The following is a 20,757-nucleotide window of genomic DNA, read 5'->3' as shown; positions in this document are numbered from 1 at the left end:
GAGAACCTGCATGCAGGTCCCCCAGGGTGGAGGCTGGACGGGGCCGGAGCAGGACCTGCTCTGCGGCCTCACGGAGGGAAGTGCCGGGTCCACCTGGAGGGGTCTTCCACCCGTCCCTCACTTTCTGGCTGCTCCCATTTCCCTCTAGAGCAGGTGCTGTGGGGAAGGGAGATCATCGAGGAGCGGACGACAGCGCTTGTGCTTATTTCGGCACAATCTTGCGGCTGCCTCAGCTGAACCGTAAGCTTGAGTAGCCAGGCAGATAGATTCTCCAACACAGACACAGACCCGTGGGAAGGCAGCATCCCCTGTCCACCTTCTCCTCAGCCCCCTTCATGGTGCTGGGAGTCCCTCAAAGCTCGTCTGTATCCTTAATGCTGGCTGCTTGCTGTTTGGTGCAGCCAAAACGCTGCTTTCAACTAATGCAGCCCTTCCTCCAGTGGGACATAAGCAAGGGTTTTCTGCAGAAGTCGCTTTGCTGCACGACTTTCTATTGGGCGTTTCGGAGTGTCCAGGTATGCGACCTCTTGTTAGGTGTGTTTGTGCTATTTCCTTCATGGAGCCCAGGGGATTTTCTACTTTAATTTTTCCACCATCTCCCTGTAATTACACATTTAAGAATCAGTTGTGGCTATTTATGTTCTCTATGAATGTTTCTTTCCATTTAAAAGAATAATTGTTTTGGAAATTAAAAATATTGCTTCCTGAATTCATTGAGTTAGTAGTGCGCATCCCATCCTATCTCCAGCCGTCCCCACTACAAGTGTATTCAGCACTCTGGACAGATCCATCGAGGTTCCCTAGGACAAAATGTACATAGGACACTTTCTGTTCTTAAAGAGAGAGAGAGAAAAATCTTTCCCTAGTCATTTACACTTTGCATGAGAAAACACACAATCTAGATATTTTAATTGCACCCCCCTGGAGCTTTGTGCTACCTGTCACATGGCAGTGTTTTGGCTGTGGGCTGTACGCTCAAAAAGAAACCAAGCTCTTCAGTATTCATTTAGTAAAGGACGTATTGTAATTATTTGGGGGAATATCTGAATAATTCAAGTAATTGATGAGTTCTTCACTTAATTCCATGGCAGACACAGGCCTCTGCCATCACTGCATACTACCCATTATTCACATAATGACAAACACATGGGGGAAACAGAGAAATTCACTCATACATATTATGTGCCTCCAGCACAAATTATCCAGACTTTGGGAATAATTGAGTAAATACATACAATTCTTGGGTTATTCTCCGATTATTTTCCACGTTACATGTCCTAATATAATAATTTATATCATTAAACATGCTTGCTTTTGTTAATAAAGAGCTTTAATAATTCCACTTTTCTTATTTTAAAAAACACACTGAATATTTGATGGTAGTCTTGCTATATTGTCTTTTTGTTAAAAAAGGTAGTTTTAGACAGGAAACTAAGTGGCAATAAAAGGTAGGTGATAGCATAAGTAGAAAATATGAGAGAGTTAATCATGAAAAGTATTGTACTTACCTGTATACTTCTTTTATCCAAGGTTTTCTATTCTTGTTGGATGAAGAAAGATATATATCCAAATATTCCTCCTTATACTTCATTTCACTTTAATATGTATAATATATATACTATAATCAATATCTTTATACAGATAAATAGAGGGTATACTCACTTTACAAGAGTGAAGACTACTGTCTCATATCTGTTGATGCATCTGACATTTGCCAAAGCTAATTTGATTCATTTGGACTTTGGATATAGTGAAAGTATATTATTACATGATACCCTGTTTCCCCGAAAATAAGACAGTGTCTTATTTTAAGGTGTGCTCCCAAAGACGCACTAGGTCTTATTTTCAGGGGACATCTTATCTTTCCTGTAAGGAGGTCTTATTTTCGGAGGATGTCTTATTTTCGGGGAAACAGGGTAGAAACATTCTGCAGCTTAAAAGTCTGTATTAGTTTTCATATTCAGAGAAATATTTTTGCTAGCCTTTAGGTATCAGTTAGCTGCCACTTTGGTTAGTGAATATCGATATGGACAACATAATAAGAAAAGAACATCAATAAATAATTTTAGTTCATGATCCATTTGTATAACACACAAGTGAATTTAAATTTTTATTTTAAAACTATTTATAAATCAGATATCTTCTCAATATTCCTTTGTTTTGGTTGTTTGGAATGTGTTTCTAAAAATTATGACATAGCTTGAGTTCATTTCCTGTAAATTCACAAAGAGGAGAAAAAATAATCTATAATTTACTAGTCTCAATAATATTTGAGTTATATAAACCTTTGGTCGGAAGAGACATCAGACAAAACTTTGGGTGCAAATTCATGCTTGCTCTAATATCTACTACTTATTAAACACATTAGGCACCATGCTAAAGCCTAGATATTATTTTATTCAGTCCTCATTATTGTATTGTTGTACTGTTGCACCATTGCCCAATGCATTGGTTATTTTTACTTTTCTATTGTAGAAAGCATTTCTTTCTTACACTGTCACAGAGCAAGGAAAAGAAAAAAATAATAAATACACACATATACACACACAGTATACAAAAAATATATGCACATTTTAAGAAAGGGAAACTATTAAAACTGTAATACTCAATATATATGGATGACAGATGATGAAAACACAAGTTACACTGGCCACCTCTTTTAATTGCAGAAGTCAAATGTGACATGACTAAGTATACAAATTTGTGTGTGTGTGTATTTCTCATTTCACTGGACCTCAGACTTAACCTCTGTTTCCATTACATTAAGCTACTTTAATCTATGATGTGACTAAACATGAAATGATTGTATTGTCATTTCCATTGAGTTATGTATGGTTAGAAGCGTGGAAAGACCTTAGTTCCACAGTTCTTGAGTTAAATCTCAGTTTGGGGGCTTACTAGTTGTGTGACATTGAGCAATTTACTAAAATTTCATGTGCTTCAGTTTCCTCATTTTAAAAAAGAGGAACAAGTGATAACAATGTTGTCATTATTGAGTAATGACTATGTATTAATTGAACAAGTATAAATAAAGTGCCTAACCCACCGTGAACAGTGTATAAATGTTCCTTATGTCTATTAATCCTTACCAGGCCTTGGGATATCAAATGTTTCTTGTATTTTCCATGTCATTAAATGTAAAGTTCTCAATAACCCTATACACTGCATTCTATTTTTATGTTGTGAATTTAACAAGAAAATGTAAGACTAAGATAGATTAAATAACTTGTCCAATATCTCACAGCTTATAAAATGACATAGCATATATTTAAATCAAGGACCATCTGAGGAGTACCTTCTTCCTCCACAAAGGAATGTGCCAACACTTCCTTTTTTATATAGTCAAGCATATTTAAAAATAAACATGCAAATGCTCAAGAATAATCAGAAATCAAAATGCTACATAATTGCTGTCTCAATTATCTTCTTGTTTTAGTCAGACCATTAAAGAAATGTGAGCTTATCAACACTAGTGGGCATTATAATAATGCAACTTGTTAGACATTTATTTTATTTTCTAGAGGAAGAATAAAAAATATTTTGAAAACATCAATTTGCCTTAGTGCACAGGAATGTAGTAAAATTCTTTAAGTACACTGAAGTACATAATATACTATTATATTTTTTATTTAAAAATAAACCAATAAAGTGAGATTTTGAAAAGCCAAAAACTAAATTACTATACAAAGGTATTCTTCTTATAATCTTGTGAAAAGTACAATGAACTTTGCATTTCATTTTAAAATCAGTCTTTGAATTTGGTAAGTATATTATGAGATTCTTGCCTCACATTCATGTATTGTAATTTGTGGATACTTAGAACTATGTATTTGATGTAAGGCAGTATCATCCTTGACTCTCACAGTTTAACTTGTACTATCAAATTGATATTTTAACCTTTGAAATGAGATAATATGAGCAAAGGCAAATATGAAAGTAAAGAAAGAATAAGGCAAGCTAATTTCAACCTATTCCCCTTTAGCATTATTTGGAAATTTCAGGTAAGTCTTTGTGGGACTGATATATCTATACGATTGTCTCTTTCATGATTATGCCGGCCTTGCCAGAATGACTTTTGTGTAAATCAGTGGTTTTCAATTGGGACTGACTTTGACCTGAAGGAGACATTGGGCAGTATGTGGAGACATAGTCCGGTCATTACAACTGGGAGGTAAAGCTATTGGCATTTAGTGGACAGAGACCAGGGATACTAACCAACCTGCAATGCACAGGACAACAGCTTCTGACAATGAAGAATTATCTAGTCCAAAATGTCAATAAGTGTTGTGGTGGAAAAACCCTGATCTAAATTATGCCAGGAAACAGAGGTTCCTATATTTACTTGATGTGTTTGCATAGTTTATGATGAATTGATGGGCATTACATTAAAACTAACAGAAATCAGAATCTCCAGAATGTTTTGAAATCAATGGTTAAGATTTATTTAAATAACTGGGCCATTTGATCCTTTGAGAGGCATTATCCATCTCTTTATATTGAATGTGGGTTTAGAATCAGAGATGGTTGGGTTCAGGTCTTGCCTCTGCCATGTATTATAGTTATGGCACTGCAGATACAATTATTTACTTCTAAACCACAGTTCTAGGGGTATCAGAATAAGTAGTGATCATAGCTACATAATAGGGTTTTCGTGGGCTACATTATAGGGTTTTCGTGGGCTTACATTTATATAATGTTTATACTTTAGTACAAAGAAGGCAATGAATAAATACTAGCTATCAATAAGTGAGTAGAGATTGAGTTATAGAAATGTGAACCCACATATTCAAGCACCTGATGATTGGTAATGTGACATGTACGATGATGTTTTATATTCTTTAGAAATATGTCATAAATAACAAGACATCAGTGAAGCTGCAAAATGGGTAGAAGTCTAAAATCCCAGCTTGGTAATTAAATGGAGACCAGTAAATTGTACACTACGTTATTTTTACTCCTTTGCTGCAGACGGCTTTTCCAGGTCTTTGTGAACTACTAAACCACTTATTTAAATGGTTTAGGATGACTTAATGAGCTTTATTTTATTGCTATCTTTTTAAAATTAATGCATAAAATTATAGATTTCATCTTTGTGCAATAATATTTTATAGTCCTTTTTATTGATGGGATTTTAATTAATATGTGGCTAATTTTGTGGGGCTGCACAGAGGGGTTGCTGGACTTTCTTGTTTACAAGGTCACAGATGTGTGATTGGGAGAGCGATGACACAGGAGCTCTCCTCAGCCTGCAAGGTTCTCAGTATCATCACAGAACAGAGTGTCTCGTATCTGTGGTATGCACTTGTTGCCAGAGAAATATATCAAAGACATACATGGCATAGGCAATATTGACACCTCTCACTCTTTATGGTGCTACTGCTCAGGCAAAAATAAATCATTTTAGTGTTAATGTCCGGAGAGACGTGATTTGCTTGTGTAGAGATTAAGTTATATAAGAGACATCTGTGCCAGAAAGATGGCCAGTGTTTGAGAAGATTGTTGAAAGTGAAAGACAGTGTGAGCTGGATATCTGATTACAAATCAGGTTGTAATGGCATTTGCCATCAATGGCAAATTCTCCTCACCAGTATCTCTTTTCCATATTCATTTAGGATACAAATGAGACTGTATGGTTAATTGGGGCAAAATACTTTTAAAAGTATTCCATAAGTGTCTATTATTTTTTATAACATGGTAGTGATTAATTTACTGTGTTATGAATTCAGAAATTAACATTGAATAAAGAATTCTATTGCTTCTGAAAACAGGACCTTTAACTATATATAAACTGAACTGTCCATAAATGTACCCACCTTTTAGTGAATTGAAAGTCTCCATAGTGTAAGATTATGTATCTATAATATTTGAAATATTTTTCTTCATTATGTGAGTTAATACCTTCTCATTATCTTTTTATAAAATGGTGGTTATCAAATACTCCTAGGAGTACTTTTTGTTAAAGGTAGAAGTGAGATCAAAAACAGGAAAAGGCTCTTTACCCTGAAAATAAAGTATTACAGTGTTATTATTTCCTGTTCTTTTCTTCTACCAGACACCTGTTAAAGAATAAATTCTGTGATGGGATTGCTAAGGAGAAATGGCCTTACCCATGAACCTACCTAAAATCAAGAAAGAGTAGGTCCTTGTAGAAAGATCAGTGGGTGGTAACCAGAATTGATGATGTCAAAGACAAAAGTCTTGGAGTGAACCTTATATTACCTTTTAGTATCTCAGGGCACAGGTGGCCTTCTGAATCCTTGAGTGTGTCTGTTTAATTGAATCAAAATTTCATAGAGCAAATTCTTTTAATAGAAAGTTTGGATTTGTGAGGGGCTGCACTTGGGGACCTAGAGGTCACAGGTTCCCCACCCCATATGAAGACATTGATGCCAACAATATCATGTGTAGATATGTGTGCTTTAGAAATGCTTTCAAAAGCAAGTATAATGTAAGAAAATCTATAAACAACCTTAATATCTAACAATAGGTGATAATTAAATAAATATTGGTACACTCACATAATTGTATATTATGGAACTGTTAAAAAGAAATAAATACTTGAAATGTGAGTCTTGGCTCTGCTACTCACTTGCTTGGGAACCTTGGCCAAAATACTGTGTCTTTCTGAGCCTCAGTTCCTACCTTTGTAAAATGTGCATAAATTATTTATCGTGCCATTTGCATGACAATTAGATGTCATTTGCAAAAGGCAAATGGTCTAACACATGGTAAGCTTTCTGTGTATTTTAGTTGTTATCATTGTCCCCATCATCAAAATGAACTGGTGTGAAAAGATATTTATGATGTATTATTGCAGAGAAGAAAACAGATGTACTATTATGAGAGAGAGTTCATACAATATCTCATTTAAATAAAAATATCTAAAACATTATAAGCTGAGAAAAATATAGAAGAGCAGACACCAATCTATGTCTTAACTAAAATTAAAACTTTGTTTTAAGGTGACATTTTGCTGAATTCGGATCCTGGGTCTGCCACAAATCATTTATCTTTTGGATCTCAGTTAAACTAAACCATATTCAGGGCCTTTAATAGTTCTATGATGCCATTTTTCTTACTATGTTGAAAAGCCCTGGGGAATACCAAATGTTTATATCTACATCTCTTTTTGCCTATTTATTTTTTAGAAGTTCTCTGTTGCCTGAACTCAGTAGGCAGGGGGAGTTTCATTCCACATTGTTCAGTCTTCTAGAGTGGGGTTGGGAGTATTATCCTGAAACCTCAGCCAGGTAGTTGAACAGAAAGCCAAGTATAGGCAATTCATTTTGTGTGTGTGTGTGCATTCATCAGGATTAATTAAGCATCTAAATTTGTCCAAGGATTATACCAGGAGCTGAACAAGGCACAGATTTAACCCTTAAGTGATTTGAAGTCTGTTGTAACATGAAACAGGTATATAAATAGCAGCAGTATTAGTTTAGTAATAAGTGCCATAGGAAGTTGAGATAATAAAGTGATGTGAGTGCAGAGACTAAACACTGCCAGGTGAGGGATCTGGGAAGATTTTACAGAGACAGTTTTAAGATAGTATTTCATTCAATCTTCATCAAAACCCTTTATGGTAAGTACTATTCTCATCCCAATTGCCAACAATGGCACAAGGCTCAGAAAAGTTATGTGTCCAAGGACAACAACGAATGGTAGTGCCAGAATTCAAATGCAGGTCTCCTTGATCCCGAACCGACATTCTTTACAACTGTCCTAAAGGCCTCTGAAACAACGACGTGTCAGAGGTCAGTGCCAGCCTGAGCAAAGCCCTTGGAACCAAGCAGCATAAACTGGAATAATAGACCAGAGTAACTTGACTAGTGGACTCCAAAGAAGAGGACCAATCTAAGGTCACAAAGCGGGCAGAGGAAGAAATTTAGAAGGAAGATCCTCAGTACCAAACTTAAAAATAGCAGTAAATAATAAATGCATTCACAGATGAAGCCTGAAAAGAGAATGAAAATTGTACATATTTCATTACCTTATTAATTTCAGTGTATGTTTCCAGTCTTCTTGTGTATACATACAGACCCAACTGTAATATTTCTTTGAAAATAAAACCATACCTGCCTTTTATTTCTGCTTGACATAACATGAATACTTCACATTTTGTTGCCCCCCCATGTCACAAAAGAAATTTTCTAGTCAAAAAATTGGTCAATTTCCTTTGCTAATTTTTCCTTATTTTTGGACCTTGAATTTCCCTGGGGTGGACGCTCTTCAACTAGTAATAGCTTATTTTCTTTTTATACTTCGTAGGGGATTTCATCCATTTTCATGGTTTACAAAAAAAATAAAGTAATTTCTATCAGTCTCTAATAATTTTCAGTCTCTTCTATCCAGCTGCTTATTTAATTTTCTCTTCTTGACTTTCTAGTAAGCAGCTAAAGCTTGATATATGAAAACTGACTTCCATCGTCTCCATCAAATCTTCTTCTCCCCAGCACTCTCTGCCTCAGTCAATGCCACACTGCCCTTCATGTATCTGAGCAAAAAACCTCGGCGTCCGCATTGATTTATTCCTCACACCCCATGTCGGATGTGACAGCAAATCCTTTCACTGTACCTTCAACATATCTTCAAAATCCTGCCATTTCTCTCCACTTACCCTATCGTTACCTCCGGCCAACCATTGTCATCTCTCTCACCTGAATTCCCACAATAGTTTCCTAATTGTTCTCTCAGTTTCTCATTTTTATGCCCTTTTTCTTGATAAAATGTTAGGCAGAGTATGTCCATCCTCTATTAAAAAATTCCTTCCAGAAAAATACCCTCGTTCAATGACAAAGCCAAAGTCTTTTGAAGTCCAAACAGGTCCAGCATCTTCACTCTGTCTCCTGGTCTGCACACTTTCCTTGCGCCATGGTTTCCTTCTGGGGCAGCAGCCTTTTTGCAATTTTTCAACATGCTAAACATAAATCTGTGTCAGGGACTTGTATTTGCTTTTACCTTTACCTAAAATGTTCTTTTTCTAGATAGCTGCATAACTTACTGCTTTAATTTTTTAGGTATTTACTTACTCAAATGTTACTTTTTTAGCTCATATGCTTTTGGCCACATTATTCAAAATTTCCCAAATCTCTAGCACTTCCCATGTTCCTTCCTTGCTCCGGTTTTTTTACTTTAACATTCATTACTGTGTCAGGTACAATGTTATACTTGGTTACTGTCTGGCAAACTCGCTTTGAGGCTCTCTGAGGATATGAATTTATGTGTCTACTTTGTTGATAACTGAATCCTCAGGGCCTAGAAAAGTGCTTGGTGCAGAGTAGTCACTCAATAAACATTTATTTGACAAGTGAGTGATGCTAATGGATCTGACGTATCCCCTACTGGTCTAAGTGGAATTCATGCCGTATTAATTTCTTGTATTTTGATAGCTTATGGGATGACTTACTGTTTAGCTTTATAAGAAGCTGAATTATAGCACCATTCTGTCACATTTTATATCATAATGTATTTCAAAATGGACTTTCCAAGTATCTGTGCTTCATAACTAATATCAAGAAAGTATAGCCATTATATAACCAAGCCAAATTAGGAAGCAATAATTGCTTCACAATCTGATGGGCCATAATTTGATTGTGGAAGGCAGGACAGTATAAATTCACTTGTAGTAGATAACCACACGCACTTGTAACTTCTGTGTCTTAAATCATCTTTTTTTTTTTTTTCCTGGAATTCTCTTCACCCTGTGTTTGAAAGATGACTCCTGTAAGATTCTTTGCCCCCAGCAAGCTTACACCGTGTGTGAGTGGCCATTCTAATTTTCATTGGTTTTGTAAAAGCCTCTTTTGCAGGAACGGGTAATGGGACAACAAGAAATAGTGAAAAGGGTATGCAATACCACATGGAGTCTCCAAGTATAGCTATAAAATCTAGCTCTATCACTTTCTAGGTGATGGATCATTTTTGATTTATTGAAATGCCGTACACAATTTGTAAAACAGAAGTAATAAAATAATACAAGTTGAGCAGCCTCTCTCCCAACAATCACGAATCTAAAATGCTCCAAAATGGGAAACTTCTTGAGTGCCCAAATGATGCTCAGAGGAAATGCTTATTGGAGCATTTCAAATTGAGGATTTTCAGATTTAGGATGCTTGACCAGTAAGCACAATGCAAATGTGCAAAATAAATATTTTGCAAATATTCCAAAATTTGAAAAAGGATTTAAATCTGAAGGACGTCTATCCCCAAGTGTTTTGGGTAAAGCATACTAATTCAGCACGTACATCTCAGGGTTGTTATATGGATTATTGATACGTACATACGAACCCCACCACACACACACGCAGAGCTATTATGTCGATACGCAATGCACATAGAATATTTTATCTTCTATTGGAACCAGATGATTTTTTTCTCTGCAACATAGAAGCCATGTATGTGTCTGTAAATATATAGTTCCTAAGACTTTCTCTTTTGGTTTCCCTGGTATTCTAAGCCCTTCTTTCTTTCCTAACATTTTGGGTTGCTTCCTGAGCTGCTGTTTCCAAAACCTGGCCTCTCAGCAGAGCTTCTTACCTCACCTTTCTTGCTCTCTGGGTGACTGCATGCATTCTAAAGATCTGATGTATTGGTGACCTTCAATTTATATCTCTAACTCAAAACTCTCCTGTAAGTCCAGCCTTACATATCCAGTTTCTTGTTTGATATCTATACTTAGATATACTAAAAGCATATAAAATTTAATATATTCAAAAGAAAATAACTGATTTCATTCTGCCTCTCATCTGTTTATGCACTCATCTGTCTCATCTCTATAAATGATATCAAAATGTACTAGGTTCTCAGACCAGAAGCTCAGGGGCGACCATGATTCCTCCCCCGCCCTGCTACCCACATCCAGCCCATCAGCAAGTCCAGCTTATTCTACTGGGACAATATGTCTGTGTCCACTTCTCTCCATCTTCTTTGTCACTATCCTAGCTGGGCCACTATCATCCCTTACTAGATTATTACAAGAATATCCTAAAAAGATTTTTCCAGTCTATAATCAATAAAACTGGGAGCCAGAATAAACCTTTCTAAGATGGAATTGCACCAATCATTTGTTTACATTTTCTCAGTGACTTTCTGTGGTGGTTAACATTGAAATTCTACAAGGGCCTTCATGGCCTGGCTTTTTCTTATCTTTCAAACCGCACCTCGCACCACCATTCCTCTGATTCTTCATGTCCTAGCCACACGTTTGACATCACTGGCCTATTTTTTCTTACCTTCATTGTTCTTTGCATTCCTTAGATTTCAGCTTAAGTCACCCTTCAGAATACTGACCCATAAAGCCCATAAGTTCAGGGAGGATGTATACGTTGTTCACTCTTGAATAATCAATTCCCTGGTGACAGTCGTAGCTTATGCATGCCACACATTTGTGTTAAGTGGGTTAAATAATTGATGTCTGAGACATTATGGGTGCTCAGTGAAAGATAATGATTGTAACAGCCAATGCACATCATTGAATATACTTTTTACATTAGTCTCTTCCACTCAATAGTTAATAGATCTTTGTTAAATGTGTTAAATAATCAATTTAGCATATACTCAGAAGATAATCTTTCAGTGTTTCAGTATGACTACTGTGTATTACTATACACAGTATAGTTTATATACACTATGCAAGGCTTTACTAAAATGAACTAATGCAATGCATGGGATTGATATTTCAGCTGCCTTAGTTTCATGGGCCACTTCCAGTCTCGCATATTACTTCTATGTCCTTATATTAAAAAATCAGTTCTGCTTTGTTGTGGGGTTTGCTTACTAACATTCTGAATTTAATGGAAAATTGTGCTTATTTCAGTATTTTTTTTATATGTGGTAGACTTTACATGAGAGTAAGAATTATTCACTAGGTCTTTTGTCAAAGGAAAGTGAAAAGAAAGTTTGAGAATATTCAGTGAATTTCCCAAAGAGAAAATTAACATCAATCCTTGTTCTCCTTCCCCTTGTCTATTAGGCCAACTGTCATACCAAAATTTATTTTTTTCCCCTGTATGTTGCCACTTAGTTATTCTGGAACATCTAGATGTTTGATGAATTTTTTTCAATTTTATTTTACTGTTTGATATCATACAGAGAGAGCTTGTCTCTGCTGTCTTAGGAAACAGTGGAAGGAAAACAGTGAAAATGAGGGTAGGAGTGATTAGAAATGTGATTCCCATTACATTCACTTTGTGTCTGGACTGGAATTTTTCTGATCTGATCAGTTTTAAACCATTCTATTCTTGTAGAAGCATGATAATTGCATAAATTCCTGAAGAAACATCACCTATCTTTGAAAGGTAGCGAGAGTGTAGGGAACTAGTTGCTTTGAAGCATTTGAAATCCTTGCCTGGTAAAAATGATAACATATAAATAAAATGTCTTATACAATCCCTTTAAATAACTTAAATCATTGATTTTTTCAGTTCTCTTTTATAAATTACCCTAGAATTTACTATAGGAAACTTGGGACACATTTGCCTTCTTCCCAGAAATTTAAATTGAAATAGGAGACTATATTTGCAGCTATACCAAGTTTCTACTTAGAAGGATAGTTCCAAAGATGCATCCTTTTAGCCCTTTGAGCCTTAGCAATGTGGAAATTTTTCCTGGATCAGGGCTAGAGAACTGATTACTGTGAATTTTATTACAAGACTGTAATTACTTTGAAGACTCTCAGGAGGATCAAATGGGTTGCCAGAGAATTTTCTGTCCTCACTATCTAGCCACAGAATGCCCTTGGAAATTAAATAACAAAAAAGATCCTGTATTGAATGTATATATCCCTATTTAATTTACAAAGCATTTGCATGGTTGATATCTTAGGTTGATTCTCGTAAGGGGAACTGTAGCTCATATCATTTAAATTTTTCACATGAGGAAATTCCGGTCCTAAGATATTAAACAATTGGCTAATATTTCTTAATAGAACAATGAGTATTTAAATCTGAATATTCTTTTCTCCAAAAATTGATGTTCATTTCATTATTTCTTGCTGCCTATTTTGGAGACATTTTACACTCTAATATCCAAACCATCTCCTTTCTCTCCTCTAATTCATTTAACTTGAATACATACCCCTCTTTATTTTCTTTGTTATATCTTATATGTTAATTAGACACAACACCCAATTAGTCCCATGAAGATTATTCAACTTGCTTTACATTGTATTTGGAGAGCGAGTATATAAGGGTTTTTGAAAAGATAACATTTTTGTAATTGTATAATTAATACATACTTGATGCTAAAAATTTAAAAGAAATAAAAAGCATTATGAAAGTTGAACAACAATTACCCACAATCCTGTCATCTAGAGGCCAGTGTTTAAAATTTTGGGTTACATACTTCCTTGAGTTTTCTGTTCATGACATCACTTTCCTTCCAAGATGCTTTCTCTTACCTCTGCCTGTGAGTACAGTTCTGCCTGCCACTTATAATATTTTTTTGTGTACTCAAGATGACAAATAAAACAAATATGAATCTAATTAAGTCAAAGATTAAAAAACTATGTCAGCTGATTCATCAAATCACAGAGGAGACAAAGAAAGTCAGCAAATATTTTGTATTCTTCCTTCTTTATTATCTACATCATCTAAATCTTCTCTTTCTCTGCTAGTATAGACCATTAGAGCTTACTCAAACTAGTTGCTCTATGTTGTTAAAGATGGAGTCTTTTTTTTTTTTTTTTTCTTTTCAGGTCTCAAAGATCATGATTGCGTGGATGCCTCTAACTAAATGGTACCTGGGGACATGATGGTTCTTTAGACGACGCATCTAAATTGCTGGCTGATTCTTTGGTTTGCCGCTCAACATAGGACATTGTTTGATTGTGTCTATCGAAACTCTACTAAAACATTTCCACCATGCTGTCTTTGTTAGCTTGAACTCCTTTCTTAAAATGGTCCTTCTGTTGATCCTGTCGGTCCTGCTTTTGAAAGAAGATGTCCGTGGGAGTGCACAGTCCAGTGAGAGGAGGGTGGTGGCTCACATGCCAGGAGACATCATTATCGGAGCTCTCTTTTCTGTTCACCACCAACCTACTGTGGACAAAGTCCACGAGAGGAAGTGCGGGGCAGTCCGTGAACAGTATGGCATTCAGAGAGTGGAGGCCATGCTGCACACCCTGGAGAGAATCAATTCAGACCCCACACTCTTGCCCAACATCACACTGGGCTGTGAGATAAGGGATTCCTGCTGGCATTCGGCAGTGGCCCTAGAGCAGAGCATTGAGTTCATAAGGGATTCCCTCATTTCTGCAGAAGAGGAAGAAGGCTTGGTACGCTGTGTGGATGGCTCTTCTTCCTTCCGTTCCAAGAAGCCCATAGTAGGGGTCATTGGGCCTGGCTCCAGTTCTGTGGCCATTCAGGTCCAGAACTTACTCCAGCTTTTCAACATACCTCAGATTGCTTACTCGGCAACCAGCATGGATCTGAGCGACAAGACTCTGTTCAAGTACTTTATGAGGGTTGTGCCATCAGATGCCCAGCAGGCACGTGCCATGGTGGACATAGTGAAGAGATACAACTGGACTTACGTGTCGGCTGTGCACACAGAAGGTAAGTTTCCTTTATGTCCTCTGAGTATGTCTTACTATGCACACAACAACTTCCTAGTTAAGCTACTCCTAATTGTTTTGGATAAAATCGAGTTGCCTCAGTTATATCACTACTGCAAGAAGGGACTAGATGGCAGATAACAAGAGAAATAGATTTAAGCTAATATAAGGGCTTGAGTGGCCATGATTTGGTTAAATCGATTTTTTAAAATTGGGTATTACATTATTTACTTCCACTCTATTGATACTACCCTGTACTTCTGCTATTCTGTCATTCTGCTATAATGATGGTTTCTGATATGTTACGAGAAATGTTTAAGTTTCTAGATCTTCATTGAATACCTCGCATTTTTAAGGTTCCTCCATCTGCCTACCGTTTTTGATAAAGAAAGGTGAGCATAAATGCACGTAAGATTAAAGGCAGCCAAATCAAGCCTGCATGTGCTAATGGAGAGCCCTACCAAACAATAATAGTCAAATCTGAAATGTAGATAAGAATAAAAATCATTTTATCCATACATAGAACATACCTGTAAAGTATAATTTTTAATAATTCAAAATAGATTTGCTTAGAAATTTATTGCTTCTTTATACTCAACAGTGAGGATGGAAAAATCTGACTGATGATTTGTAAAAGTTAATAATAACTAGTGCTTTGTGGTTTATAGTGTTTTAAATATGCTTTTGTATACATAATTTGTTAGTGCTTGACCAAGACTGTTTGAGATAGGCTTGTTTAGACCTATAGAGGTTAAGTCACCCAAATGGTATTATGCAACACTCTTTCTAGGACAACCAAATGCACATATTAAGCACTACAGAATACTGAAGAAGGTACAAAACATTTTTAATGAATCATTGAATTATCATCTATTGTAATTCTAAAAAATCTTCAATAACAAATCAGTGTGGTTCAATCTAATCCGATGCAGTGTGAGGTTAAGTCGCTTTACCCACTTGAAAGTTTGGAAGCCGATTGTCAGTCACATGCAAAATTTCCATCATCACATGGCAGAATATCATGAATTTCATTGCTTGGACACTCATTAATAATATTCAAAGCTGTACAAACATAAAAATTGATTCTATATGGACTGAGACTTCTCTATATCTTGACATGTCCATGTATTAGTCAACAGTTTACTTAGAAGGATGTTAATATATAGCGATTCTGAACAATGGGTAGATGTTTGGATTAGCAGACCTTTGCCTGTTCTTCTTTCAAAGTTTTTCTAATGCTGAGATTTTTCTTTTAAAACCACTATTTCATTTGTTTCTCACAGCAAGCCAATGACATGGAGAGTTCCAACATTTTATTCCCATATTAAAATACAAAGGCTAAGAGTTTTAAATAATTAATTCCATATTTACATAATAATTTTATAGCCAGGAATAGAGCCCATAGCTACTGACTTCTGGTTCAGTGTACTAGTATAATTTTATACAACACATATTATTGAGCATAAATATATGCATGGCCCTCTGATAATCCTGTAAAGGATGGCCATATGTTTTATATAACATAACCTTCAATGGGTTTGCTTTAGAGGAAATGAGAGATGCACAGATACTTAGATAACAATTATTCAAGATGACACAAAGATACAATTATGTCTCTGAAGTAAATTAGCTGAGGAAAAAACAAATCACCTCCTGCTCTGTGGTTAGAGGATCATAGTGAAAATCTCAGAAAAGAAAATGGAAGTTAGCAGTTGAATTTTAACAAGTAGAATTCTGAAAATTGGTGAAAATTAAGAGATAGGTGTCAGTGAAGAGCAGGAGGAAATATGAGGATATGAGAAATAACAATATGTTTGAAAAAGGCCAACTATAAAGGTATGTTAGGTTTGTATCAAATAGGTCATAAATTTAATAAGGGACTTCGTCTAGCTTCATAAGAGTAGAGCTTGGTCACTATATGGGGGATACTTATTTAAGACTGTACAATAAGGGAAACTCATGACTATTGACTTTTAGTCTAAACAGTTATTTTAATGTGAATGTACACCAACGGTAATGCAGTAATCCAATGAAGTAAATTATGATGCATTCACACAAGGCATTGTTATGTAGCTATTAAAATGAGTGAGGCACTCTATAGATAAAAATATAATAATAATGATCACCGAGATATTTGTAAGTGAATAAAAATCAAGGTTCAGTTCTGTATATATAACAATTTATTTGTCCAAGTGGATTTTTATATAAACCATTTGATTGGATATAATGGAATTATTCTCAGAGAACAAAACTGCTATCAACTGTTACTCTGGGAGGAAATCTAAATAGTCCGGGAATAAGAGAATATTTTTCATGCATAACTTTCACTTACATACACTTGCAGTTGTATATTAAATGCATAAATTAAATTACCTATTGAAATACAACAATACAAAGAAAACATTGTATTTGTGGGTAAAAAGTAGCACAATAAAAATTGGATTGCCAAATTCAGGCAAATATTTGGGTGATACCATCAGGCTTCAAGAAAGAACAAACCTTAAAATTGAATATTTAAAGATCAGAGGAAATGCTCCTTGCCTTATTGTTTTATGTGGTTATGTCAGGAAGTATTTATCTTGTTTTGATCCCAAACAAGTGTGTGGATAATGAGGGTTATGTGGTATCATGCCTTACAGTTTATAAGTATAGGAGTGGCATGGCAGGAATCTTCACAGGGCACATATCTGTTTGCTACTGTGGAAACTCTTCAAGGTGATGCCTGGTTTTCTGTTGCCTGTATTTTTTAGGACATCTCTGTGGGATCTTCCATGTGATTATGATGTTAGTAAGTTCTTTAGCCTATTTCTCTGGCTGGGCTGGGGAAGTTCTTGCTAGCCTTAGATAAATCAGTCACAGTATCTTGTAATTTATTCCCATGTTCTTATAATTATTCTCCTTTGCTCAGTTAATGTTCCTCTTCTTGAGGAGTATGGAAATTTCCAAAGGTTTTCACATGAGTCACTGAGATCTATGAAAAGATGTAGTTCTATTTTCAAAAAACCTTTATCTCTACTATTGCCCATTTATTTTCTACTTAAATCTCATAGTCTTGTGTCACAACCACCACAAGATGTTCCTTTAAGAAACATCAGAGGATTATATATATATTGGTTCGATAAAACACAACTGTAGACTAGAAAGGAGGGGAGAGGAAGGAGAGGGGAGGGGAGGAGGAAGGGTATTTGGTGGGACTCACTTACTGTGCACAGTGCAATGGTACATTTGAAATATATTAAGAGTAGAATATAAATGACCACAACAAATAAGTAAGTGAGGTGATGGTTATGTTAATCAGCTTGATGTAAGCATGCCACATTGTATATCAAATCAGCACACTGTACCCCCTAAATGTACACCATTATGATTTAATTTTAAAAAAGAAACATCAGAGGAAAGTCCTTCAGAATTCCAGAGGAGATCATGCTGAGACCTGAGTTTCAGCTTCAGTGTCATCTCTGACACTTGTGATTTCCCGGGATGTATGTGTTTTGTGTGCTACATGATTGAATATTTACCAGGGCTTGTTGCATTACACAAAAAATTGTGCCTAGAACTTCTAGGCAAAGAGATTCACAATATAAAACAAAAGAAAGGAAGAACACATGTTTTTTAAAGGGCAGACCAAGCTATTTCTTCAGCTGCATAAAGGACAGGAACATGAAATGACTCACTCCAGTCCAGTCAGGACTCTGTGGCTAAGAACTGTAAGGCATGCTTTGCCTCAGGACTTTTGGGATCTTGGGACATACACCACTATGGCACAGATTCATGCTGCTTGTCTGTTTATAAATGTCGCAGATTGATGGCACTAAAGACCTCCATTAATCGTCCCCCTATACATCATGTACTTTATAACTTTGTAATTCCATTTCACTCTCACTGCTTCAGCCAGTACAACTTGATGGAAGTGAGACCTTTTTTCCTAGCATGTCTTGGAACCCTATCTTCACCTTATGAAGGATGAAAGCACCCAGGTTTTCCAGATGAGTTCAGTTGAGGCCACGAAGATTAACAATGGTCTTTCTGACCCATGGCTAATAGCAATTATATAATCAATCCCAGCTGAAACCATCGACAATACCTGTTGACTGTCACTCTGAACAACAACAAACGCCTTCAGAATGAACTCCAGTGCAATGGGCATGGTGGTCCCACTGACTTCATACCACCTCCTCAAAATGGGACACTGCTGCCATGTTTAAACTTAAAAATCAAAGCAAAATAAATATATTATTCTGAAGTAATATTTTCGAGGTTTAAATTTGAAATAAAGCAGAATAAATGCAGTGGACAAAAGGGAACATTTAAAACGCTTCACCCATATTCTTGTGGCTGGGGATGTGAGCTCGAGTATCTTTAAAGAGTTACACACTGGCATATATTTCGTTCTTATATTCTTTCCCTTGATCTAGCTCACTTTCACTGACAATATACTGAATCTGGTTTTATACAAAACCACTTATATTTTACTTTTGAGGTGACTTGCAGGATTTCATACTTCACTATTTTTCCTGACTATAGTTAAAACTCTATTGGGTATTCCTGAGGCGTATCGGAGTGCCTAGCATACAAAAGGTGCTCGAAGACTATTTTCTGAATAGATTAATTAGGTTTAAAATAGTATCTAGCTCACTATTTGGGAATCTATAGCATGTGGCCAAATTGCAGGCATTTGTAATTTTCACAGTTTTGCTTCTTTATAAAAACGAGGTGTCACAATGCCTCTCTTGATTAATTGTAAAAAGCTCTTCACACCATGTTCCCTTTTTTTTTTGTATTGGTTCTTAAATTTGTTATTTCTGTCTAATGAAATAGGAATCTTAATTTGTTCTAGTGAAAAAAAAAAAAAAAAACTACGTCAGTGATGTTTTGGGGGAAAAATATACCAAAAAGTTGTACTAGTAATGAACATCCTTAAAAACATTGTGGCCAAATTAACCTACAGAATGCAATTCTGTGCCAGTTTTGGGTTATGATATGGCTTGCTGTTGATTATTTGCTTAAAAATATAATAACAATCCAACTTCGGTTGAAAGAATTTTAGTGTAATTTATAGATTATGTGTTTGTTTGACTTCTAAAAAGTAGAAGCACGTTTTTCCCGTTTCACCATTTCTACTAATCGTGATTATAACAAGGCAACAGTTTAGCTTGGAGAGATAAGAAATGTTTCTATAGAACCTACTGACTACTTTTTAAAGGGATTTCATTTTGTTTCTTCAGGGTTTGAACCATTTTGAGAATTGAGACAAATTGAGAAGATCTTGATAATAGTTCAGATACAAACTACTGTTAGCTTTGCAGAATGTTAACAATGCTGGAAGGAGCGTAGGCAAGCAGAGCGTTCAGTCTAACTTCTTTATTTCACATTTGAAAAAACAGACAGAAAGGTCAAGGTCCAGCAACTTAGCCTTACTTATCACATAATTAGTTGCAGAGTAGGTTTTTGGAACTCAAGATTCCTGTCCACATCTTTGTTTCCGTATCATCGTCAGTGATTATTGCTCGAGTCCCTCTTTTGTCATTTTATTACCTCTTCATGGTGTTGCTTTATCCTCTGTGTCCTTATTTCAATGGCACCAATCTCTCTAACTGAAAGTTTTAATGACTATCTGAAAAAGCAGCAGGGACCATGATTGAACTAGCAGCCTGAAAGCAGCACCTATCCTCCTTCCATGGAATGAGTTAATTACAGTAAAAAGAAAAAAGAAACTTAAGGTGGAGGCTTGTGGCAACAAGTTGACCTCACAGCCCTTTCTGTGAGTCTGATGCTAAGTACAGACTGTCCCTGGTTGTTTCTATTTATGTCTCCATTGCAGACTCCACACTATGTCCTTCAGATGCCAATAATAGCAAGAAGCAATATGGTCCGAATTTTTTAAGAGCAGGAGGACATATTGTTAAATGATGTAGCCTTATGTATGAAAGACAATTCTTTGGAATTCGTCAGGACCGGGAGTTATGAAATCTCATTCTGGCACCTTTGCAAACACTCCAGAAAGATTTACCAAACATTGAATGGTGAATTGAGGAGATGTTTTGGCAAGAGGTGTAAGAGTCAAATATATTCATTTTAGGGGACTTTTCAAGGAGAGATTGCAGTTCAGTGATGCATTTTACACATTGCTTTTCATAGCATATACAATGAAATACAAAAGAGAAAAATTGCCTAGTCAGGGTTATTTTTTTATAAGGTGCATCATA

General features: G+C 35.9%; 1 protein-coding gene across 4 annotated transcripts in view; it reads left to right on the top strand.

Moving 5' to 3' along the window:
* The window catches only part of GRM5 (glutamate metabotropic receptor 5), a 521,853-nt gene that overhangs the window by 3,004 nt on the left and 498,092 nt on the right, over positions 1 to 20,757 (top strand). For 3 of the 4 annotated variants that reach the window (XM_053561783.1, XM_053561779.1, XM_053561781.1), the window contains exon 2: positions 13,694 to 14,552. In XM_053561783.1, the coding sequence (XP_053417758.1) occupies positions 13,895 to 14,552 (658 nt within the window). In that variant the 5' untranslated portion in view covers positions 13,694 to 13,894. Of the gene's footprint in view, positions 1 to 428; positions 516 to 13,693; positions 14,553 to 20,757 lie in introns of those variants that run through there. The other variant, XM_053561782.1, reaches the window with a different exon arrangement.

This window comes from Nycticebus coucang, chromosome 14 (genome assembly GCF_027406575.1).
Source record: "Nycticebus coucang isolate mNycCou1 chromosome 14, mNycCou1.pri, whole genome shotgun sequence".
Lineage (NCBI taxonomy): Eukaryota > Metazoa > Chordata > Mammalia > Primates > Lorisidae > Nycticebus > Nycticebus coucang.
Note: the sequence above shows the minus strand (reverse complement) of the source record. Positions and strands in the feature narration are given on the sequence as shown.